General features: G+C 35.7%; 2 protein-coding genes across 2 annotated transcripts in view; one reads left to right on the top strand and one right to left on the bottom strand.

Moving 5' to 3' along the window:
• Positions 1–2,048: 2,048 nt before the first annotated feature.
• On the bottom strand, positions 2,049–10,845 carry LOC140135528 (oligosaccharyltransferase complex subunit ostc-B-like). The gene is made up of 4 exons (XM_072157065.1): positions 10,685–10,845; positions 5,069–5,142; positions 4,013–4,230; positions 2,049–2,852 (listed from the first exon to the last, which is right to left on the bottom strand). The coding sequence occupies exons 1-4, from the start codon at positions 10,821–10,823 to the stop codon at positions 2,834–2,836; spliced, it is 450 nt and encodes a 149-aa protein (XP_072013166.1). The 5' UTR covers positions 10,824–10,845; the 3' UTR covers positions 2,049–2,833.
• Positions 10,846–18,017: 7,172 nt separating this feature from the next.
• LOC140135529 (splicing factor, suppressor of white-apricot homolog) overlaps positions 18,018–27,234 on the top strand; it is a 41,497-nt gene continuing 32,280 nt past the window's right edge. Inside the window, exons 1-2 of the mRNA XM_072157066.1 lie at positions 18,018–18,309; positions 26,259–26,422. Coding sequence (XP_072013167.1) covers positions 18,092–18,309; positions 26,259–26,422 — 382 coding nt within the window. The 5' untranslated portion in view covers positions 18,018–18,091. The remainder of the gene's footprint in view (positions 18,310–26,258; positions 26,423–27,234) is intronic.

Below are 27,234 nucleotides of genomic sequence, written 5' to 3' on the forward strand. Positions count from 1 at the left end.
TGTAGTTTCCGATGGAGTGACATTGTGATGACATCGGCGTCACACAGATGAGAATCTTGCAGTGTAGGCACAATAAGTATGATGAATCCACATGTTTTTCCTATCTACTAAAGATAGCTCAAATTAAATGCATGTTGTCATTTTGTCTCAAAGAGATAGCTGATTATTTCATAACCGTGTTAGTGGTTCTACTGAAAGAAATTTCCAGTATGGTGGTCAAGGAACCACTAAATAAACATGTTAAAAGCAAGTTTTCACTGCTTGAAATTTTATTTGGTTCTTTAGTAGATATATATAGCACCAGCAGGTCTAATACTACAATATCAATCTATCTCGTTCAGGAGACAAAAATGACAACATAGGCCTGCATGTTATTTCAGCTATCTTCAGTAGATAAGAAGAAAACACACGAATTTGATGTAATGGGGCTTTTGTGTGGTAAATCAATTGTATGATCAATCATAAGACTTTGTAAAACAGGTCACCGATGAGAAGTAAAGATGATGGCAGATTTCATGATGCAACACAAACTTGACAACCATTACAAATATGATATCCAAAAAATATTTTATTGAGAATGATTGTATTCATCATACAAATAATTAGAAACCCTTCTTAAAAATTCACAAAAGGTTCAACATTATGAAGCAAAATTAGTGGTCTGCCGAATAAATTTGTGTTTCTTTCCACCTCACATTTCCACACAATAACCAATATTTAGACAATATGCTGAAAATTATAACAAAATTGGTATTAAAGCTTGTGGGATGATTAAATTGGTGTTGATGAAAATAATAAAACACGAAAAAATGTGACCACTTTTGGAGTAATACATAATTTTTTGCAACAAAACACTAATTTTGCTTGATTGCCTCATTGTACAAAAAATAATTGGTGGATTTTGAACTTGTATGGTGTTCTGAACAGTGGTATAGCCAATGGGGGCACCTCCAGTCCTCCACCCCTGTGCAGGAAAGTTGAGATCTTCCACAGCTTTCCCGCCCTGTGGAACATCATCCCTCCCTTTATGGATGCTGACCATTTATAGAATTTTAGGCCATTATTGAAAATTTTCTCTGAACCCCCCTCCCTCTCCCCTGAGAGTTAACTTGCCCCCTTGCTATGCCAGTAATTTCCCACTACAATGAATAAGATTGTTCAGAGCATCATATGCCCACAGGTCATTTTTTTGCCTAAATATTTGTACTTTGAAAGAACCCTACACAACTCAACAGCTAATCTATAACCCATTCACCAAATTATAGTAAGAAAAAAAAAAAAAGACATACTGAGTCAAGTCATTACGCTACTTGCAGGTTCCGCCATTATGCACTATGTGGGGAGAGCCTCGAACTGGCAGCATACATGAATGGGAATTGAACTAGTCATAACGTTCTGTGTAAGGTTACATAATTCTTCCTTTCATGTATGCTGCCAGTTCGAGGCTCTCCCGCACATAGTGCATAATGGCGGAACCGTGCAAGTAGCTAATAGTTATTAACAGTTTTAAAGTTTTCCATCAAATCAATGGCTCAGCGGCAGAAAGGTGTATGTCCATTCATGCTCTATTGCATGTGATAAGCAGGATTCAAGAGTTTGCTCAATGGATTGGGAGCCAAGTACTCATGCATAACACTGCCAATCAATCATACGCCCATCACCTAAATTATTTGCTGCATGCTTCAGTCATACATAGGTCAGCCTCAATCAGGCAACAGCCTGAATGGCAGTGTTAATCCTCTAAATATAACATTATAGACAATGTTAGATTTGTTTCCCTCTTCCCATTCACAGGGGTAGCGCTAGGCTGCATTTTGGGGTCCCGGACCCACCAAAATAGAGTTCGGACCCCCTGTTTTTATATTTTCTGTGAGTTCAGGGTCCCTGCAGACCCCAGTTTTTCAATCTAGCGCTAACGCAGACATACTATTTATGCTACATTTGTGCAACTTCGGACTCACCAAACTCTACTTCGGACCCTCTACTTTTTAATTTTCTGCAAGTTCGGGGGTCCCTGCGGACTCTGGAATGTTTTGTTCTAGCGCTACCCCTGCCCATTCATGCTGCTGTCAGTTAAAGGTTCTACCCACATAATCGATGCAAGGAGTGTACGCACCATATTTAGTCCCATCTACTGTTGTGCAATCAATTATATTCAAAGATATTTGAAAGGTAAAGGCAAGATGCACCTCCAAGCCGACAAATAAAAAACGCTGTTCTATGGGCGGGTAGACTTTTTTTTTCAGTCAAAATCAATTCACTTTGGCCAAAACCGGCTGTTTTTAATTTCACACAGGAAAGAAAAAAATCTCTAAAATGCAAAACCTGGTCAGTCGGGCCCATAGTACAGGGTTTATTTTGGGTCACCTAAGAGCTGTATTTTTCCTGAATCCTAAATAATAGAATAGGTAGGTTGGAAAATATCATTTTATAAGGGTTTGTAGGCTTGGATTCCATGGAGAGATTGCCAATACTTATATACAAGTACAAAGCCTCACCTACAAAATTCTCATACAGTTCTAGACTCCTGGTGAAAACAAATTTGAACTCAGTTTCACAGCAAAGTCTGGAAGAGCTGAACAATCCTTAAAGAGTTTCTTGCAAAGTGTTCCCTTTACAATTTATGTAGCATGTAATTATAATGTTTAGATGTGGAAATTAAACAGTGTGTTTTACAGAATAAAGAACTGTGATGCCTATACAGTTTGCAAATTTATGCCTGTTTTAAGAGTTTGCATATATTCAACTTTTGATTTCATTTTGAAGATAAAAAAGTTTTCTTCTGTATTCCTTGAAGCTCTCTGATTGGTTTGAAGTTGGTGTAAAGTTGGTATTACCCCTGTAAGTAGCCCCTGTAATAGATAACACAGAAAACAAATGTTAAACAGACCAGAATGTACACATTGAGTAACTGGTTGCAATTAGAGGGACTTTCAGAGATCCGTTGAGGATCACACAAATCTGTGAAATTTTCTGAGGTCCTTTAAAAACGGTTGATAATCAAGAAAATAACCTAAATCAATTTCTTGTCAAAAATATCCAAATATTCACTGAAAGGTTACGCTCATCTTTGAGATCGCATCTTCAATTGGATTTGCACAAATGACAAAATTAATATGAGTCTTTAGAGCTGGGCGACTATCACTTTTTTTCCTAGTCGACAGCAAATAGTCATGACCAGGGTTGTAGCTACGCTGGGCGGTGGTGGGCGGACTCGCCCGGCACTCTTAATTTCCACCCGGCACTCAAGTTAATTTTGAGCCCAAATACCCGGCACTCAAGTCTCAAATGTTTCAAAATCAATGAACAATCAGTATAAAAATTTGCAATTCTTATCAAAATTTCAATTTTTTTACCATTTCATATAAATTTCACCCGGCACTAAAATTTGCCTAGCTATAACCCTGGTCATGACTACGACTATCTGTGGTCAAAATGGACTGAAAAATCGGGTTAAAGATTGGTGCAAATTTACAATAACAAGTCAACAACACAAATTTAATGATGATTTATGGACTTTGTGATTACTTGTTGGTTAGTGACTATTGGTAAGACAATGACTATAAATGTTTTTATATCACATTTTCGCAGTTTATAATGTTAGTATTTGATTGGTTTCAGTGCGGATATCTGGCGTTTTTAACATGTTTTTTTAACATAAAAAATATTTGTGTTAGTCGACTTTTGGTTTTCATTAGTCTTAGTCACGACTACCGGTAAAAGTCGCGACTAACGACTATTGGTCGACTTAGTAACCCAAGTCTATGAGTCTTGACCTTGCATTTGGTCAAAATTAAAATGTAGAAACAGGGTTTGTGTTCTTGGACACTTCTATGAAGAATTTTATATAAAACAAAATTTTTTGGTATAAAAGAAATAAATATTTTGTTTTCCTCATATTTTTGTACTTGTAAATGAGTGGATTGGCCAGTTGCAAGTTTTATAAGGTTGTGACAAACGAGCATAATTTTGTTATGCCTAGAAATGATAAAAAACTTCATCTGTTACTTACGGAAGTTTCATACGCATAAAAACCCTCAGCATGAAGAATGATATCAGTATACACACAAAGCCTACAAAGAGCAGCAAAAATCTGTTGAGCTTAGGCATTAAGGTAGCGTTGGATTTGTCAAGGACAACAAAGCCCAGGCCGCCAATTGTGAAGAGAAAACTCGATGCTAATCCCTCCATGATGTACTGACCATTCACTCGGTATGGCATGAATGCAACCTGAAATAAACATAATAAAATATCATCAAGTGTTTGGAAAAACTTAAAGCACATCAACCAGACATATTTGCAACAACAGAAATTGGATGCAGTTATAATACAATGTGTCAGTTCTTGATGCATGGGACAAATGATGTTTTTAAATGATGAAAAGATTGCATTTCATGCTTCTGAATCAGTCCTATTGGACCTCTGACAACAACAAATATACCAAATCAAAGAGTGCCTCAATTCCATCAGATTTTCTTTACATATCTTACTTACATATGTTATAACAGCAGGGGATGAAAAAAAATTTAATAATAAGTAAATTAATTTAGTTTTAGGTCTGCAGCTCTTACAGATTTTCTGTGGCAGTCATTTTAAGTTGGAGTGGGGTCTAAATTTGGTCTCAAAATAAATTGCATCTTTGGGAGCGTGCTTCTTACTCAGAGAGAGAGGTCTGACATCATTTCCAAGTCCCAATAATTTCACATGAATTTCAACTTGAACTTGAACTTGAACATGTTGATCAAGGCATTAGCCAGAGGGGTGTCTTTAGGGTGTCCAAAATGGTCAAAAATACCTTATTCTACAAAATCAGGGTGTCCACTTCCTCACTCCTTTATAAAAATCATAATTTTAGGGTGTCCAAATTGAAAACAGGGTGTCCAAATGACGCCTGGATACCCCTCTGGCTAATGCCTTGATGTTGATTTCATATAAAACGGCAAGCGTTAAGTGAACAAAATGTTACTGTTTTTACTACTCAATCAGGATTCCAGAGTACATTTTGTACTTCTTCACACAACTATCAGGGCAAAAAACTAAGCATGGCGATAGAAAGAAGCATACTTACAGGTTTTTGATGGCCGTTTTCATCTGTTGTTGATCCTACACTAGGAGGCTCTACAATAACATCATAAATTACACCTGTAAATTTAACAGAAGAAAAGGCAAAATCAAGATATTGTTGACATACATGTATATATTATTTATGCTATAAAATATACACTTAACAAATTAAAAACAGGCCAGCTCAAAATGATTGGTAGTTTGGTACTTTGGTACCAACACATATCATATTAAGTACGGCACATTGTTGCATTTTATACATATGTACGCTATGTCTAAATCTTCTTTGTTATTCTAGATTATAACTTTCATATCTAGTGATTTAAATGTCAAGACATGTTTTATGTTAGTTATATCCAGTGATTATTTTCGTGATGTTTATAATATTGATGTTGACTGTTTGTTAAGTATTTTTGACTCAGCATGTAAATCATTTTTAAAAAGAGCCTGGGTCATACGTAATAATTGTATAAAGTAAGTCGACAATCTTTTATTTTATCCTTTACATGTTTAATACTCGGCTCTTCATTTTGTAATTTTACGTACATATTATATATTTTTTTTCTTTCTATGTACAGTCCCATTCGATCTGTCGGACACCCGCCAAGCGCTACTTGTTAGATCGTAATCGCTTCACTTTATGCGTATCGCCTCACTCAACTCAGTGACTTTAACGTAGCGCTGTTGCGCCTGGGTCACCATCCGCAGCATCCCGCCTGGGTGTCTAGAGTTCGATTTTGGGTTCTCACAGTTTTAAATACTGTTTTAGTTGTTTAATTGTCTCTTAATCTTTTTACATACTTTATGTTTTTCTATATTTTGTAATACTTTTTGCTTTATAAATTTTTTTATTGTACAAGAACGCACCGTCATGTAGACGAGTGCCGCTGTTTCACAAGCATTGTTCAAATAAAATTATTATTATTATTGTCATAGACGCATAGTAAGTGACCTTCCACCAGTCTGGATAAGGCCATATATGTGGTGTGCGCCAATACGTTCACTTCTAACTCAGTATTTAGGTATGCTAGGTGAATTCAAATTTACCATCAAACTGCATCATTTTACATATCAAATTAAAGCCCTTGAGTAAAGAAAGCCAAAACTGAAAACATTTTTGTCATAGCACTTTCCGTAACAAAGTTACATCTTGTCAAAGATTGACTTTCATCAAAAAGATTCTGCTAGCAAAATTCCCCAAAACGGCATTTAGGGTTGTTTCTAGATCTTAAGCCTCCAGCATACTTTCCTGCAGGGCGTTTCAACCAATGACAAGCCTTGATTGTGTCTGTTTGTCTGCAATACGCGTGCTGCGCCACGCCGCTCAGCGGCAAGCGGCAGGGTAGTATGAAACCAGCATTAGTCTCATGGCGATAGCAGCTTTTTTTAATGGAACTGCTATCAAAATCCCTCTAAAATTCCATGTGCGACTTGATTATCACCACAAAAAATCATATAGGTATGCTAGGTGAATTCAAATTTGCCATCAAACTGCATCATTTTATATATCAAATTAAAGCCCTTGAGTAAACAAAGCCAAAACTGAAAACCTTTTTTTCATAGCACTTTCCGTAGCAAAGTTACATCTTGTCAAAGATTGACATTCATCAAACAATGAAACAATGTCAAAAAGATTCAGCTAGCAAAATTCCCCAAAACGACATTTCGGGGGTGTTTCTAGATCTTAATCTCATGATGATAGCAGCTTTTGTTAATGGAACTGCTATCAAAAACCCTCTACAATTCCATGTGCGAGTGACTTATCACCATAAAAAATCATATATTTGGGTCAAGTGAAGTATAGAAAACATATTTATGTAGGTTTCCTTCGGCCATAAATTTCTATGTAAAAATGCATTGACATTGTCGGCGAATTTGGCTGACTAGCAAATGTGTTTGCCTGGCATACCTAAATCATATATTTGGGTCAAGTGAAGTATAGAAAACATATTTATGTAGGTTTCCTTCACTGACGTGGCCCGACCTATCCTGAATCCTCGAAAAAAATTCAAATTTCTACGTAAATATGCGTTGTTAGGGACAGGCACATCTGAGCGAGGGCGCTATTTATTTTACTTGATAATAAAGCCCTATGTAAATCTGTGCCATTTTGTGCCACTGAAAACACCATTTTTGGAGAAAATGATGGATAAAACCAAAATTAATCTGTTTCAGATGCTCTAGTTTGCATTGACAACAGTTTCAATGCTTTAGGAAGCAGAATGCAACATTGACTTTACTTTTGAATATTTTTTTCTGTGAGATATGCCTTGGTGAAAATCACCGTTTTGGTCAAAAAGGGGGTCAAAAGGGGCATTTTGGGAAAAAATTCTATTTTGACCCAAAATTCATCTTCTGACAAAAGGGAAACATGGTTTGACAAAAACTTTCATCCTTTTCACATAACAATTCCAGTTTACTTGTTTGCTGGGAGAAATCACTTTTTTGTTATCGCTTGGGAAAAATCATTGTTTTTGCCTAAAATGGGCCCAAAATGGCCGAAAATTTTTTTTACCACCTTAAAATTTGAATTTTCATACAAAATTTCACAGATGTGTTGAAAATGATAACATACATAATATTCAACAAAAATTAGATTAAATTACAGTGAAAACAAAAAATTGACAGGGGGGCACAAAAATGATCAAGTCCCCCCCCCCCCCATGCACTCCTATGGTAAGTCTTATCAGAGAAAATGGCCCAATGTTCCGACAGTAATTTCGTCATAACTTCACTAATTAGCAATACAGTAGAAGATTGGTTTTGGTGTCAAATTGTTTCTGAGAAGTTCTCTCTTCCAATAAACACATGAACAACAATTCATGTTAATATAATTAATTTGAAATTTTTATGCCTGTCCCTAGCGTTGTGTTTGGGCCCCGGTCTCGGCGAATTTCGCTGACTAGCAAATGTGTTAACTAAGGTTTGCCAGTTTGCCTGGGACTGGGATACCTATCATCATGATCATGCCTATTCAAAATGTGACATGACGAACATTTACAGCCTCAAAATTTGACCTTTCTTTTCTATTTTTATGGGACTTTTGTCACATTAAGGATATGTAAATTACATTTTTGGTATCTACTTGAACATAATATGTAGTTTTAGGTCTAGGAAGACCATTTTTTTATGCAGTTTACCAGTGTTCGATTTACCTGGATTCGCATCGCAAAATGCGAGTCATTTTCTACAAACTGCTACTCAACTACACAGACCAGTAGCAAAAAATGCGATCCAAAAAATCAGGGAAAATGCCTACTTGCATCCGTGAACCACGCTGATATACCATCATTTGCAAGTTACCATTTGTCAAGTCAAAAATGTCTCCATAAATTCCATTTCCAAGAAAATCATCCACAAAAATATGATCCAAAAGTCCCCAAATCGTGATGTCTACGCCATTAAACGAAATACAGTATCCTCCCTTATATGCAAATTTTATGCAAATGACATGTTGTGTTACATACTTCCATGTATTACCAGATAACAAAAAACATGCATATTCATTTATGACATCATAGAAGTAGCAATGTTTATATGGGTATAATAGTTCAGTGGTGAGACGGAAATATCGTGTGTCCTTGGTGACAATCTTCCAAAACTACACAAGATTTTTAGGATTTCATAGATTCCTCACATTATTTTAATGCTTCAGCTAGTAAATAAGTGAGTTTCCTCTACTCAAAAATGTAGGACTTCTCTTGATTACTGAAGGAAAATTTGCGTTTAGAAAGGGCACATGATAATCAGCTTAGGAAGTTTAGGTGCCGAATTTTGAACCACATTCGGTCTGCAATTGCATAACGTTGCCCGGGACGTTGCCTCTCTACTATGTTATTTAACCGGCGCATTATATGGTAAAGTTTCACATCATCTAGTAAATTTCCTTCCAAATGAAAAAATTACCCAGTAATATTAAGGCGATATAATACCCCGATTTTCATCAGTACCCCTCTTCTTTTTTTTTTTTGCAAATTTATTAAGTACATATATATGTTTATCACCTCATGTCCTGAACTTATAAAATATATCTACATATAAAGTGAATTTCAACAATTTTAGTAAGTCATTTTAGCCCTATATATTTTTTGTTTACTGTAACCTAGTAACTCAGATCTGTGTTTCATAACAAACCATAATTTATTCTTTTGAAAATGTTCAAGTAGGGTACATGAATAGAATACATTAAATCCTTTGTTATACTCTCTATAGAAAATCTATAGTGGTGCATGCAAAATACCTACCATGCTATAACACTGAATAAATTAAATAAACACTTATACAATGGATGCATAGTCATTAGTTGTTAGGAGAAGAAAAGGCTATTAGGTCACCGTATGTCAGGTTATAGGTCAATTGGTTCAGGTCAAATTTAAGCATCAATTTTGAATACACATGTGAGAGTCTGTGATATCATATGAGGCATAATTTTGATATTCTGTCTTTAACTGGATATATATCGAGAAGTGCATGGTGGATATACTAATATACCTTGGGATGTAAATGGTGAGTACAATTTAGAATGCCTAGTTGAGACGGATTTCACAAATAAATATAAAATAGTTACCAAAATCACAAAAGTTAAGCTTACGGAAAACTACCCAATATGGTTGTATAGGTGACAAGAAATACAATTTTTTTCATCATTGCTGTAGTATGGTTGTTGTAACCTGTTACCTATGGCTTAATTAAGTTTCAGTGCAATAATGTCGCAAGTTAAAAATGCAAAATATAGCTCAACATTGAAAATAGAAGCATTTTAACCAGTTCCTTTTTTGATAGTTGTGGAGCACCAAGTTCATGAAGTCATAAAAGAAATCAGGAACCACTTATTCCCATTTTACATATCAACTTTATTTCCCTAATGTGTTAGCAACACATATCCAAAATTTTAACGAAATCCGTTGATAGTAAGCTTTCCAAAATGAAGTGAATTTAAATCATCAGTGATGTACCTCCTTTTGGCTTCTATCTGTAAAAGCATGTAAGCTACATTGATACCGATACCACCAATAAAACGAGAAGATTTGCCCTTCATTTTGCATACCACTTTGTCCAATTTTTTTTGTAATTTCTTCACAAAATGCAAAAAATGCAAAAAAAAATCAATGGGTGTAGTACCCCCTTAAGCTTAACAAATGTTACAGTTTTCCATGCATGGGTGTGGTATGTGTAAATTATTGTTGCAATTTCAAAACATCAGATCCATGGATGGGAAGGGCAATGTAACTAGAATAAGGTGGATTTTCCCAGAAGGTGAGGTCTTTCTCTTTTCCAATAGGGGCCTAAAGATGGTATCCATGCAGTGCTTGATTTTTGTCTATTTTTTTAAGCATTGAGTACCGGGATTGAGTAATCTGTGAGAAGACAAGAAAATACAAAAAAATCGATAAAATATGGTGAAAACAAACTGCTACTCAAAATTTTGGAATTGCTACTCAAATCTGAAAGTGAGTAGCAATTTTCGCTACACAAAAAAATAGATGAAAATCGAACACTGCAGTTTACTGGAACTACGTCATGACGTGGGACCAAGCATATCATGTCATGTCTGTTGAATTCGACAGGCTTCGAACACGACACCGATACAAAATCACTAAAATTGTCTTCTACAACTTACCACCCGTAACTAAAAAGTAAGAAGCTAGTACAACAATGTATACTGTCATTGCTGACGGAACCTGGACCCATGACGGCCATTTCAATTTGATATTTGGGCATTCTAAAACAGAGTAAGGGATAGCGTACAGTCTCTCCATGGTTGATGATGTGTACTTCTTTTTTTATAGACATGGGCGATGTCACATAACAGCGCTAAAGTTCTTAAGGCGAGTTGGAGGGAACAATGACCTAATTATATTGAGACTAAAAGCTGACTCACAAGAGGATAGACTGGCCCCCAGTCTCGGTTCGGTTCCATCTCTGGATAATGTAACAATAAATAATTACATAATGCCCTATGAAAAAAATGCCAAAGTGTACCCCCCTTATTTTCTTCAATGCCAAAAACCCATTCCTCTTCATCCACAAATCGACGCCACTAATTACACCCACCACATGGTCAACCATGCAGCAATATAGAAATATAGGCCTACTCGTATTAGGCCTATAAGTGAACGCGAAAGTCCATTGGGTTGATTTTTAATGCTATGTAATCTACATTACCAGTCGTTCTCCATGGACCCGAGGGCCGGGTCTAACAAGAGGAATGGTATGAGTTCTAAAGGGGATCACAAGGATTGATATATTAAAGTGTTCCTCCCCCATGACCATTTGCATGATTTTTCTAGGGAGGGGGAAATTCATCTTGGCCTAACTCCATTCAAAATACCTACGAGCTCCTACGGGAACGTGCCACGCAAACTTTAGAATGCTGTCTTTCTCTATACTATTACCTACATTTCAATTGCTATTTTTGCAACCCATCAGTGATGATGTGTAGGCCTACTTCTTTTTTATGGACACAAAAAGCACCCGGCCAGTAACACCCAAATTTGGCGTTTTTAGGGCTTTTTTGCACAAAATGCGCCCAATTGGTCGCATTGGTCTTCACTGTACACCGATATACCGCAAAGGCTCTGAAAAGCCCCCCATTCGATTGCAAAATTGCCGAAAAACGGCTTGTGCCCCCCATCATGGTCGGTGCCCCCCCATGACCCACGCTACGCCACTGCAGAAGGTAGGCCTATATGCCTACTAATGGCACAAGTCTCGTCCTCGAACCCCTCCGAGCCGTTATTCCCGGGGGTTATTCGTTCTAGATCCACTCCTCCTGACAGTGTGATCTCAAATTGGGCTATTCCAGAAAATAGATGCACACCCCTATAGAGGAGTTCGGATTTCCAGACTTTTTGTCCAATCGTGACTGTTGGAAATCCAGACTTTTAAAGTGACCATAGGTTATAAAATCCGGCAGAAAAATAGTTCAAAATCATTTGAGAGCTCATTTTGGACATTTCCGTGATTTTTCCTTCATTTAATTGGATTTCCAAGCTTTTTCAAGTGACATTGCCAACTGGAATTCCAGTCGTTTTCAGAAAGCAGACTTGGATATCCAGACATTTCTTTGATTGAAAATTTACTCCTCTATAGGGGGTGTAGCCCAATTTACCGCTCGATATTAGGGTGAAATAACTTTCACTCTTTGCGGAGTGGTATTCACTCGATATTCTTGATATCTTCTAAAGGCAGTCTTGCTATCTGCGGAAAATAGTCTTGCTATCTACTGAAGATACGGTAGTTTTGCTATCTGCTGATGATATATAAATTTCAAGGATTTAAAATAAATCCTAAAGGATTGTAATTAATTGTGCCGTATGAGTGTCCACCCCTTATAGGGTAAATTTCAGAGTGAGCAAATTCACTCTTTTCTCAAGACTATCTTCAGTAGATAGCAAGATTATCTTCAGTAGATAGCAAGGTTATCATCAGCAGATTTCAGGATTATCTTCATGATATGATAGCATGTATCTTCAGTAGATTGCAAGACTATACTCTAAATTACAAGGATTTAAAAATAAATCCTTATAAGGATTGTAATTAGGGATCAATCAAGTATTAGATTTGAAATTAAATCTTACTGATTTAAAAAACAAATTAAATCTTTAAAGATTAAAATTCAAATCTATAAGATTAACTTTAAATCGGAAAATCGTGAAAAATCATCTAAATTACACGCCGAAATTAATACATAAATTGGCTATAGATTTTTGTTTCAGAAATATTTAAATGGCCAAACTCTTTCTCAAAGATCGTACATTCTTAGAAAAAAAAGTGCAACTTAAGGCCAACTATAAGGTTCAAAGAGCCGATAAAAGTTCCATATAAAGAACCTTAAAGATTCAAATAGGCCTAACTTTCTAATTCAATCAATTTTATCAATCATGGTAATGTACATGAATGTAGGGACTGCACTGGGACTCATCGCAAATACGAAAAGTGAAAAGTAGTGTTAACGCTTTTTGGTTCTTAAAAATCATTTTCTTCACTTCTGTTCTACTGTGATGAACCTATGAAGGGTTCTTTATTAAAAGGTTCTTTAAAGGTTCTTCAAGCTTTTAAAGCTTTTATATACAAAGCACAATTCAGTTCTTGGCTAACGAACATTTTTTTGTTCTTTACAAAGATTGAACTTTAGCTCAGGTCAAAAAATGCTGAGCACCGGTGGGTACAATTTCCATATGGCGTGCCAAAAATTACCCCCACCCCCACTCGGCCTGCTAAAAGTTGCTTTCCCTCCCCTACTCTCGGCCTGACAAAAATCATTGGCCGGTTACCATACCAAATTTATGGGTTCCATTTGCATATTTCAGTATAGGGCCTACTGTTTCCCTAAGCCTTTTTGTGTGTTAGGTGTCCGGTAATGTATGTCAAAAATCACCTGACCCCCCTCCCCCAAAAAAGCTTGCCCCCTCCCCTTGTCAAAAAAAATCTTGACCCTCCCCTATTGGTTAAAAATGCATTTCTATATAGTTTTGACCGATCTGTATAGGATTTATACCGTTCTTGAGTTATTGAATACGGTAGCCTATTCCTTTTAACGGGTTTAAATTTTTAAAAGAAAAAAAAAAACCAAAACCAAAAAAAAAACCCGGAAACCCTGCCATGCCACACTATCATCATCTCAGAAAAAGGTGAAGGTGTGGCATCTAAGGTATGTCTAAAGTAGGCTACCCGAGGACGGGGAGTCTTCGAAAAAAAATTGTAAGTGGAAAAAGCTCTAAAAAGGCCTAAAAACTTTAAAATCCAATGCGAAATGCGTTTTTTAATTCACCTTTTTTCTTCACCGACTCAAACTCAAACTTTCAAATCTTTCCTGTGCAAATATTAATGAAAATGTTTCCACTGTACTGTTTGAGTTCAAACACCGCTAGGTCATGCTCGCCTTTGATCCGACTCGCCTTAACACAACTATACTACTCGAGGCTGTTACAGAAAGTTATCGCCCAGCACTAAGTGCCACACGATCATTAGTATCATTATTAACAATTGAACGCTTCAATTTAATACTGTGTAAAGAAAGTTGTAGCATGCAAGAATACATACAGAGTTTACTTATATTAAACAACAGAGGGCAGCATTATTACTTTTATAACAGAAGACATCAGACATAGGCCGAAAAAAAGTATAATGTTTTGCTTTTTGTCCCCACTTCTGGACTTGTCAGATTTTGAAACAAATTCTTAGACTTAAAAAAAAAAATAGACTTTAGAATGCTTTATTATAATTATTTCCATAATCAACACCAACAAAATCCAACATTAAATACATTATTAGCCTACTATTATAATAGGCCTAGTACAAAAGAAAATTAAACGCACGCCGGACCCCGTTTCCCGGGCCCGTTTCACAGAGAGAAAAAACCAACTGATAAACACTCACCCCACGTGACCCCCCACCCCCCACCCCAACACCCCGACCCCACCAACAACCAACCCCACACCGTCCATAGGCCTATGAGATGAGATGAGATGCAAATGTAGGCCTATGAGTATATTTTTTTCGAAAGTTAAGTTCCACTGATTGCGAGGTTCTTTGACATAAAGGAGTTCCATGCATATGATTGGGCATGTGCTTCTGACTGCTAATTGATCAGTAAAAACTTTTTTTATTTCTTGTTTGATTAAAATTGTTGCTGTTTCTTATGTGATAGCCTATCATAATAGCATTTTATAATGAAGTTCAGCTTGGTAACAATATCATTTGTACATAAAATGCATCCAATTCAGGTATCAAATAGGGCCTACGTTTCGTGGTCCAGAACTTAAATGAGTGCATGATGATGATAGTTAGTTCTCAAAGTCTTTTTTGAAGCTTGTATTTTTCCATGTTTTGCACATGTTCCCCTAAATGAGAAACCCGTATAATTAACATGACAGGACATAGAGTACTTCGCGAAATTGTTTTTGATATGGGCCACCATATGTGACATTTCCATTATAATGTAAAGATATCGATTTTCATCTACTACTCCCAACATAACAATTTGGTCTTAGTTATTCTAGTTTTGTAGTTTTTTTTGTATATAGTTAACATCTTTTTGTAGTTAATATCTTTTGTAGGTAATATCTTTTTGTGAGATGTGCCATCATTAGAGTCAAGTTTCCATATAAGTCATTTTTGGGTACCCATAATCATATTTCATAATCATAATCAATTTGTAAGCGCTCTTGTTAGCAAATCATTGACACCCGTATGACAAAACAGGCGAAAATAGGCCTAACCTTTTGCACAAGATTTGCAATTTAAAGAGATATTGGTCTTGCTCATTAAAATGAGGCTAGTCTGGATGATATATAGGCCTAAGGCTTAAGTGTGCTCTTTCCTTTAAGGGCTGGGGTATGAACGTTTGGACAGTATTTATTGTGGGACATTAGAGCACATCAGACATATCGAATTGCATTCTGAATACGAAGAATGTCATTCTGATATCAAATAATTTTGATTTTTGAAATTCGCAATTTAATACACATTTTATGGCAAATCATTAAAATTGATATTTTGATATTTAACAGTACTTGAAGTAAACTTTATAAATCTGATGATTTATACTTAAAGTGTATGTAGGTGGGATAAAAAGCCGACGATCAATTGAAAATTTTGACTTTTCGTATTGAAGATGTGGATTTTTTTTCCCAAAACACCAAAAAAAATTAGGTCTTTTTGGGAAAAAAAAATCCATATCTTCAATATGAAAGGTCAAAATTTTCAATTGACCGTCGGCTTTTCCTCCTGCTACATACACTTTAAGAATATGTCATTAGATTTATATAATTTACTTCGAGGACTGTTATATATCAAAATTTGAAAATATCAAATTTTTATAATTTGTCATAAAATTTGCATTATATTGTGATTTTCAAAAATGAAAATTATTTGATATCAGAAAGACATGCTTCGTATTCAGAATGCAATTCGATAGGTCTGAGGTGCTCTCATGTCCCAAAAAAAATACTGTCGAAACGCAATAAACGCTCATTTTAGATCCCTTAATGACACAAAATTTGAAAAATATTGTAAGGAACACTTGAGGGGTTGACTTTTAAAACCTACATTTTGGTCACAAAATGTGCTTGGATAGGTAGTCAATATGGAAAAGTAGTCTCTTTTGCTCAAATAAAAGGGGTCCCACAGTTAAGCATTGGGAGAAAATTGTCTTTTTTCACTTTCAACTTCAATTATTATAAAGGAAAGTCTTTTATTTTTGGCTCGCTCTTAATTGTCTCATGTATATATTAAACTTTACTTTCCCTGATTTTCTAGGAAATCTGATGAAAGACCTCGTCGTACAGGAGCACTAAACACCGCGAGGTATTCCCAAAATCTCACTCGATTTATGGCGAAATACACTGACATGCACCCCCGTGTCATTAAAGTAGCGTGCTATAGACGGCCCTCACTTGATAATAGTCAGTCCAATTGACTTGGCTCAAACGGTATTTCCTAGAAATACTTTGCCAGATTCTCCTCTCTAAAAAGGAATCTGATTGGTTACAAAATGCCGTCGTACGAAAAACCATACCCTCTTCCGTACAACCCTGCTTAGTGTGTTGTGTGGTAATGTATGCATTGTGCATTGACCTCGAACGCCTCTGTACACACAGCGTGCACACACTGGAGTCGAGTATAATTTATTTAAAGAGACTTTCATAGGAAAACTTTTCCATATTAACAGATTTACCACATTCGCCTTGAATTGCGTTATCTGTTGACCTAATGGGGAAAACTGTTCATCAATTTACGTTTGATATAAAAAAATTCTGCTTGGATGAAGAGAACACCTGAGGTGTCGACAAAAACCAATCACAGAGGCCTGTTTTCAAGCTAGAACCTCACACAGCTCTTACGATGCTATAATGCACTCAACCGCCGTGTGATCAAAGACCGTGTACGAGACAATTCACTGCTTGCTTGAGCTCTTGGACGAAAATGTATGCTCAGGTGTATCGAGGTGGATTGACTGAAACTGTGCATACTGGGCGGGTTTTATAAGAGAATCCTCTTTGTATACAAACTTGACGCATTAATATGATAGGCATATACAGAATAAAACGTATAGTACTAGGCCTACTTGAGCCTTTGAAGTTCAGAATATTGTGATCAATTGATAAGTAGGCCAGTTGTTATGATATACTTCATTAAGTTTATCAACAAGATGATGATGATCGCCATATGGGTGGAATATGGTTGGCTCTAAAACCAAATTGTTTTCATTTGAATTATATGGTTTTGGTCAATAAATATGTTGAAACTAATCTTTCCAGGATTTTAGAGAAACACGGCAAAGCGATTTCAGCATCATCAGTTTTGTAAATGGGAATTATTTTAGCTACTTTTAATAGGCCTAGACTAGGACCATTTCCAGTCGACAAAGACAAATTAAAGTTTCTCAATTAAAAAGTTTTCATTAAATTTGATAATATTTTGCACCGAAGCGTGACCACCATTACGATACTAGCTTGAAATTTCAGATGAACGGTCTGAAAAGCGGTTTTGCCTTTGTGATTTTTTAAAGTTTGGATTCAATTACAAGCATAATTGTTGGCACTTATCAATCAATAAAGAAAAAGTAATATTAAATGCAATTTAAGCCCTGGGTAGGCTATTGCAATAGGCCTATTGGTTCAGTCCAAAACTTCATTTTTTGTGATTTTTTGTCAACATATTGTCAAAACCTGGATGTGGATGAACTCCACAAAACCACTTGGCCATCAGAATTTTCCGAAATGTATGATGTAATGTAAATGTTCTACTGGAATAGGAAAAATTGATAATGTTGCTTGAAACAAATGCAGTAAGAGAGAAGTCATTTGCAAATTTTTTTTTTTTTGGGGGGCTCAAAAGACCACTTTGCATTGTTTAGGAATCGACTGGTGACACCCATGACATGTACCATCTGGTGAATAAATGATCAGTTAGCCCGCCCTCTTTCGGTCCAAAATCACTTCATAATAACAATCGTATGGTCAACATGCTGTGGAAAAATGATGTGAAAACTATGGAATAATTGCCAAAACTGGTCAGCAAAATGGCCCACATACCCAAGAAATCAATTCTGAAAAGATCGCAGTTCATAGACAAGAAAAGAATTAAAGCTGAAAATGCACGGCAAGTGGAGTTAGACGAAAATATCTGTGTGATCGGGTACGCGAGTAAATTATTCCGAGACGATGCTAAAGCACTGAGTCTACACCGTGGCGAACATCTGATCCCATGGCAAGGCGACGAGTCGCTGAAGATCGATAGGTAAATGGAATTTTTCCGGTATCAAACTTATGTTTTTATATATTTCCATATGTCTGACAATGTACAAATTTGTTTTATATGTTCCTAATATTTACAGGAACAATATGTCTGAGTTTCAGTACCGTGGGGTTATGTACTGTGTATTTATCAAGGAAAACGTCTGGATTTTCCGTGGCTAAATTGAGGAACCATCAACCGGTCATTCACTCATTCATTGTGTAGCGAGCACAGCTGATGCACGGTTCAATGAATGGCTTATTTAGATGACCTTGCAAGTGACATCTATGGTGTGCCAGTGCAGTATCACAGATTTCATAATTTTAACACATGTTTGTACTTTGTAAACATTGGAAAAATGGTGGAACCAGGAAATTCATTAAATTAAAAATTATATTAATATATATACATGAATAATGATTAATAATTTTATAAATGACTGAGTGAGATTGCATGGCGATCGGAGTGTTTATATCGTCAGAGCACCTCGGACTATGTACATATTAATCATGGTGATGCGTATATTGCTGTACATTAGGCCCTTCACAATTAATTCTTAGTTTCCTGTTTCAAGTTTGAAAATAAAGGACGAGGCGACTTTTAATTATTAATTATTAATTATCTATTAATTATTAATTATCTATTACTTTCTTTATTTTGAAAATGTGGTTGTGACTATTATCAACAGTCCATTTGGACATTTTGACTAAGACTACGGATTTAATTATTTTACCTTTATAATTGATTTTTTACATTAATATTAGTAGGGGACCCTACAATGTTCTTCTTTTATATTCATAATCAAAGTTGAGATGATCAAAAACAGATATTAGCAAATAAAAGTAATTACAAAGTCAATTAAAAGATGAAAATACCTAAATAAAAATAAAATAATTAAATATTTTTCCATTCTTGATTTTGGACGCGCGAGGGAAACAGGAAACTAAGGATCAATTGTAATTGGCCTTACACTGCAGTATCACAGATTTTGTGGCGATCCTGACTTTTAGACCACCCTCGCTATATAGGGCTCAAATATTACTATTTCATCAAGGTTTAAGGGGTACTACACCCTGTGGTAAATTGTGACTATTTTTGCATTTTTCTCAAAAATAATAACACACTGGTAACAAAAGTTATGTATATTATTGGGGCAAGGAATCCAATTACTTCACTGAAATTTCAGCGACTCAAGACAAGCGGTTCAGTATATATGATTGGAAATGAGGTACATACTAGCGGTACCTTATTTCTTATCATAAATAACGAACCGCTTGTCATGGGTCACCGAAATTCCAGTGTAGTAATTGGATTCTTTTGCCCCTATAATATACGTAACTTTTGTTACCACCAGTGTCCGAAATAAGGAAAATATGGAGGTTATCCCGAGGATAACTAAAGCATAAATTTTGCTTGTCCTCAATACATTTTGGTTGTCCCCAAAATGTGTCATACTTTTGAAGGTAAATATAGTGGTTGTCCAGGGGATAAGTACATAGCTCAATATGGTTGTCCCCAGTGATTTTTGGACAAGAGGACAAGAGGATAAGTGCTTATTTCGAACACTGGTTACCACTGTGTTATTAGTTTTTGAGAAAAATGCAAAAATAGACACAAATTTATCGAGGGGTGTAGTACCCCCTTAATATTCTAACAAGCTTAAACTAAAAGTTCCATCTAAGGAGTCAAGCTTTAAACTATTAAGCAACAATATCCAACAAGCTAAAAACTATTTTTTACCCGTTTTTTAACAAGCTAAAACCAATTTTTGAAAAGAAGCTTTAACATCAATGTTTTCATTGTAAAACCATCTAAACAATCTTTAAAAATACAGTGACCTACCTAATATTACTAATCTATGTTTCCGATGATATCCAAGAAGCTAAAATATTGTGAAAGAGGGCAGGGCTTGAGTAATGAGGGAAATTACGGGTAAAATACATCACGTTTTTTTAGAAATTCGCCATCTTGAATAAATGCAGAATTGCGTCATGCAGTAAAACAATGTCAAACGCGCTTGAAAATGCATGATACGCGAGCGTAAATTACCGTCAAAATGAGCGTACATCAAGCGCTTGTGCTACTGCGAAAACTTCGAGCTGGCATCACGGTTTTGTAACCAGCTCTTTTACGTCAAAAATAGCTATAAAATCGTGAATTTTTGAACAAAATAAAGCTTGTTTGATGGAATAAAAGGTATGTTTGTACAGTTAAAACATGTTTAACCTTGTTGCGAAAGTTAAATATGATAAATTTGCAATTTGTACCTTATATAGCGCGGGTGGTCTAAAAGTCAGGATCGCCGATTTTGTATTATCCGCTGGAAAAATGGTGGAACAAGGATCAGGAAATTCATATGAAAATAATAATTTTATAAATAAGGCCCTTCGCACTTGATTATTAGTTTCCTGTTTAAGATTTTGAAAAAGGGACGAGGTGACTTTTAATTAATTATTAATTATCTTTTATTTTCTTTATTTAGTTTGAACTATTACAAGCAACTATTGACTTGTTTTGACTAGAGCGGACATTTAATTATTTCACAATAATATTTGATCATTATTGTTGATATTATGTCTTAATGAAAGTCAGAAAATGGCAAGTAGAAGTAGTTGAAAGTTATTTTAGAGGAGAAAATTAGAAATAAATATAAAATAATTAATTATTTTGAGATTTTCAATTTTGGACGCGGGCGGTAAACAGGAAACAAATAATCAAGTGCGAAGGGCCTAACAGGCTGAGGGGGATGTGATCATGGTGACTGATGATGGTATAAGAGCATGAGGTGGGGGGGGGGACAATTTTTTTCATTGCCTAATTTAATATGGTGCACTAGAATTTCAATAATTTCATCAGATTTGTGCTTGATGATGCACACAGATTATGGTTCAATGAATCCTGGGCAATTATGAATGGCTTATTTAGATGACCTTGCATCTGACATAGATCTACATGTAGAAGTAGAAGTAGAATTGTATACTAAGTATTGCTGTACAGTATCACAGATTTCAATCATACATTGTAAGGTGCTATGGTTACCAAACTTTCAGGGGTGGTAAATAAGATATATCTAAATTCCCTCGCAGCTTTTTCCAATTAAGTGTTTCTATTCTTTTTAGCTACAGCGTAACTTCTAACATTCCCTAAAATAAAAAATGATTTTTTTTCTTCAAAAAGTAACACTTTATACAAAAATCCTGGTGAGAGAATGTAGATAAATTTTAAGTTTGGTAACCATAGCTCCTTTAAGCGGGAAAATGAAATCAAAAACTGTCCAAATTTAGGGAATTTTCACAAAATAAAGAAAAACATAAGAATTGTTACAATTCTAAGACTCTTAAGGAGGCTGTGTACTCTCAGACATGCATGTAGTAAAAGTGCCATAACTTTGCAATTATTCACGCAAGACATATAAAAGCATACATTTTTATAAAGGCAAGACATCAATGAATCTCAATATAAAATATACGGTACAGATTTGGTGTAAAAACAACAATTATGAAGAAAATCACAAAAAAAGTGAATTTTTGGCAATTTTGAAGAAAATCACAAAAGTGAATTTTTGGCAATCATAACAAAAAAAACACTCTTTCCAAAAATGTTTTTTTTTGTTTTTTCTTAATCTTGAGGCACCATTCCAAAAATGTTTTTCTTTAGTTTTTTGATATTGGCCTTAGTTTTTGAGATATTGACCATATAAGGCATCAAAATGAACTTTTTAAAATTCACAAATGCCTATTTGCACAAAATGATGCCTAAAATCGGAAATAGACCAAGATATAAAAAAATGAGAAAACCGTTTCTTAAGTCGATCATGCTTTTTATGATGAGCATAATTGCTTACCTACATGTATAGATGCTGTATTTATTGAGTTATCGTGTACCGGTACCTACATCATCATTTTACCGAGAAAATGAACATATTGAAATAAAGGCTGTTGAAGTTAAAAGTGGTCACATTTTGCACTTTGATCTAAGCTCACAGTAGAATGCGTCATTTCTTGTTTTTCTACCTTACATTACGTGAACATCGGGTAAATCTACAGCCCCTTGAGAAGTTTGGGCGAAATCTTTTCATATCTTGATGTTTAAATCGGGGGAAAGAACTTGAAAAAATTCACATTTTATCAGCTAAAACGGAGCCATTTGACCGCTAGGTTTTTGTGAAATCAGTGCTTCCGTGGTGCTTCCATAAGATGCGCTGCGCATGCTGATAAGCGTTATGCGTATGCGTAGCGTATCTGTGCGTTAACAAATTGCGCGACTACAAAACGCGATGCGTTGTTGCACGCGAGTACCCGATGGTACAACAAAGATTTTCTTTCCTTTTTTGCGGAAATGAGTGAAATAGTGAAATAAAATCCATAAAATACATTGTAGAGCAGTTAGAGTTAACAAATCTGGATTTTCTTTCCTTGTATTTATAAAAAACATAACAAAGTAAATACATTTCAAAAAAAGCTCAATTTCATGAAAGAAACAATGTCTAGAGTACACAGCCACGTTAAGGTGGTATTGGATGCATTTTCTAGAAATAAGGAAATGTTTTGAGCATGTTTTAAACAGATTAATTAATTGAGTAGAGTAAAGTACACTGATCAATATGCCTTTTGTTTGGAGCAAATCGGACATACATGTATACGGTTTACCTCTAATGTATAGTGAAGCCACCCTCTAATTTGCATATTTGCATAATTAATGAGCTAATTAGCATTTATGCAAATATGCAAATTGAGGCGGCTTCACTATATAATACATTAGAACATAATTAGAAACACTTTGACCAAGTTTCAAGGCAAAAGTATGCAAAATAAAAGTACCCTGAACATTTATGCATGGATTTTTAGCAAAATATTGGCAAAAATTATATGTAAATGAGCTTCTCCAGTCATTTTAGCTCATTAACTTTATTGATTATTGATAAAAACAATAAGATACAAAGAAAATATAAATTGATATATTTGTCCGATTAGCTTCAAATAAAAGGCATATTGATCAGTGTTCTCTGCCCTACTCAATTAATCTGCTTAAATAATAATCTGTTTCTGAGTGTTTTATAATGCCTCCAATACTACCTTAAGGTCCATTCATACTACGCTGCAATTGCGTTGCAATGCAGTGCGATGCCGCGTCGCATTGTACTGAAATATACTGCATTGCGATATCGCAATCAAGTTATATACATTTTAACTTTGAAATGCGACAAGTTGCGTTGAGTTGCGGCAAAAAGTAATCGATATATCGGCATCGCACCGCATCTAACGCAATTGCGGCGTAGTATGAATGGATCTTTAAAATAGGTGGGGAAAATACTTTTCTTTGTTATGATTTTAAGATTTAAAGACCTGATTGATTTGACACAGGAGCTATTTTCCTGCAAGGGTGTTGTATCCGAGGCAGCTAAACACTGGAAAAATGGTGGAACCAGGAAATTCATTGTTAAAAATTATAATAATAATTTTAAAAATGATTGAGACTGAGGCTGAGGGGAATGTGATCATAGAGATGGTATAATGGGCATGATAATGGGCATGATTGGGGGGCAATTTTTTTTCATTGCCTAATTATCATCAGATTCTTGCTTTCACTGTTGCTTGATTCACTACTGAAAATGATATTATTACTATTCCTTTTTTTTTTATTTTTTGGGCTTGAATGTTGAAGCCCTGTGAGATGTTCTCAAAGTTCTCACTTTTTCCAAGTCTGTAAAATGGCTAAAGAATAGACAGTGATTTACAATACGGCCAGTCAGCATTGACCAGAGCAGCCAACACTCAGTCACAACAACGATTAATTGTGACAGAAGCCACGTTTATACATTGTGACTATAATTGTGACATCTAAATAAAAGACAAGTGGCATGGTTCAATGATTCTTTTAAAAGTGTGGTGCCATCAGCTGATCAGTACAATCAAAAAGTGGTAATTGTGGATTCACTGGGATGTACAATATATGACCACTATAATTGTGCATTCACTGGGATGCATACTTTGTCACTTTCTAATCAATAAGTTACTTAGTTTCTATTGTCCTATTAATCTGATTGTTTCCTTATTATCTTGATTAGTTTTTGAAGGATGAATGCCAGAGAAAAAATAGTGGATGAAAAATTGAAAGTCATGAAATTCAGTCAAGACTGCTGTTGGGTAAAAGGCTGGGCAAATGCCCAAGAACAGGTTTTTTGGGATTTTAAAAATCGGGCCCCTGGAATCCCCCGGCCGTTAGTATGGGCGAGAGCTTAGCTCGCTTGCACTCGCTACGCCAAATCTTCCTTGTTTTTTATAAAGATCCTGTATCAGGTCTGATTTTTAAAATTCATAAACTGGAATATTCTGCCCTTTTTGAATCCAAATGCTGCAACTTCCTACAAATGCCAGTTAAAAAACACCACTTGGGCCAGTGGGAGTAGGGTAAGATGAGTCCTGCATGCTTTTATCGATTGGGTCCAAGTAAAGGATTTAAACCGGTGTCCTTCACCGTAATCATGGCGCAGGGCAGTTCATTCAATCAAATGTTGTTATCAACAGGTCTATTTGATTGTAGTGCATTTGTTATGTGTGTGTGAAACAAACTGTCGCGGTAGATTGCAATCATGCTTTTGTTGAATGCATTTGAGAAGTCCGCCATATTTACGGTATGATACGGCATACATGATACATGTATATGCACAACCTCTATTGGCAGGTACAAACAGGTCTGTTCACATGTACCTCTCTAGTACCTCCTCTAGTGTCAGTGCAGTGAGTGCACTAAGTATAAAACAGGTGCAGAAAAAGCATTATGTGGTACAGATAACAAATGTTGCTTCTCACATTTGCAGGCTCAGAAATCTGACGCGAATCCGCAAATCGATTCGCGCAAAGATTCTCGTAAAACATCAACCGGGCGAATCATATGGATTCGCGTTGTGCATTGGCAGTGTACAGAAAGAAAAAAATATGTACCCAGTTTGAGTCCCGGTTTGACTATTTATACTTCATTAAAAGCAACTGAACCCCCAAAATGGTGAAATATGGTATAATTTACTTAAAAATCATTAATGATTTGTACAATAATACTGATTTGAGAGGGCATTTTAACAGCAAAAACAGCCATCGGTTGCGTGTCGATGTTTCGTTCACCAGAGCCGCCATCTTGGATGATTGATCAGACTGTATGAGGGCAGTATTTTTTTCAATCATTGTGCAGCGGGAGCGGGATGTAGATTTGAGCGAATCAGGGATTCTCGCAAAATTCTCTTGCGAGAATCCAAATGGATTCGCCCGCAATGTCACAGATTTCTAGGCCTGATTTGTAATCTAGTGAGTATTTACAATTAGGGGTGTGATTTTCTTTTTCTTTTTTTTTTTTTTTTTTTTTTTTTTCAAATTTTTTTTTTTGGTTTTGTAGTGTCTCTGGACCTAGACCTAAATGCTAGGATCATTCATGGTTGACCTAAAAAAAAATTGAATTTTGCACATTGTTTTGTGTTTTAAATATGAAAATTGATACATAGTTTTCATGTCATACTCTATTAATGATATCAAAATGCATTCAAATTCAATGCATTTTGATATCATTAATAGAGTATGACATGAAAACTATGCATCAATTTTCATATTAAAAACACAAAACAATGTGCAAAATTCAATAGGATTATCGGGCGGGACTCGAATACCCGGGACTCACTCACACCCTTATTTACAATGTCCTTATCAGGTCACCAACTGGAGGCTACTAGACTGGAATCATCTTCCAGAATGCTGGAGTACATAACAATTCACCTGCTTGGGCTGGCTTACTATGGAATTCTGTGATGTTTTGTTCTCTATACTGTTCTGGAGGCAGTTAACCATGACCTCTCAGCATGCATGCACCCTATTGCTACCAAATTTGTTGAAATGTCAACAATAATGTTTCAGAGCTGACTTGTATTGTAACCAGTTTATGTGCTCATTTTTTCTTTCCTACAGATATGATGTTCGAGGGCATCTATCAGACTTGTCTGATTTCCAGACGGATTCATGGAATCGAGAGTATCAGCTATCCAGTGAAGAGCAGAGAATTGAATCACTCTGTGACGAGGAAAGATATCTGGCTTTACATAAAGATCTTATTGAAGAACAGCATCGCCAAGGTGAGATTATGGGATCAAAAAGTATCAGAAAAATAATACCCACAATAATCATCTTGAATAAATTAGAATCATAAAACTTTATTTTTGAGTGGCTACAGTATCGCACGTTATCCTAGTATCATCAGGCACAGATCCTGGAAATAACATTTCCAGGATCTGTGCTTCAGGTCAGCTGATGATCCAGTGGCAATTGGTCATTGACCTTTGACAAATGGTCTCGCCAGAGGGTAGGATAGGGTGCGATACCATAGCTACTCAAAAATGTGAGTCCAGTTGATTAGTTTTTTTTTCCAATTTAATATTTAATTATAATGTAGACCTACATGTAACCTACACTGACAAATGAAACACAGTCTACATGTATGAACAGCAGTGTCCGCAGACATCCCACAGTTCCTTTTGTCCACATTTACACACAATTTCTTACGTGTGCACCCTTAGGCCTAAAAAAATTCGTTTAATTGGCATAACCCGATTGACCCTAAAAATAGGCCCGGCCCTAGACTTCTTTTCTTATTTTTTACCAAAAATTAAAAAAAAGAAACAAAAAGTTCCAAGGCCTTTATCATATGCAATTTACAGCTTAAAATGTGTGTGAAAAAATAAAAAATTGACGACCGATCTACCCCAATTTATTTTTTATGTTACGCCAAACAATTTTTTAGGCCTTATTTGACATACCCTCCCTCAGGTTTTGTGGATAATGACTGGTAATGTAGACTAGATACTCATACTACTGCTATACCATTATTGAGTGATTAAGAGGAAGGTAGTTTTTAGCTCAAGATTGTCTCTTGAGTATTTAGATGTGG

Source organism: Amphiura filiformis, chromosome 16, assembly GCF_039555335.1.
Source record: "Amphiura filiformis chromosome 16, Afil_fr2py, whole genome shotgun sequence".
Classification (NCBI taxonomy): domain Eukaryota; kingdom Metazoa; phylum Echinodermata; class Ophiuroidea; order Amphilepidida; family Amphiuridae; genus Amphiura; species Amphiura filiformis.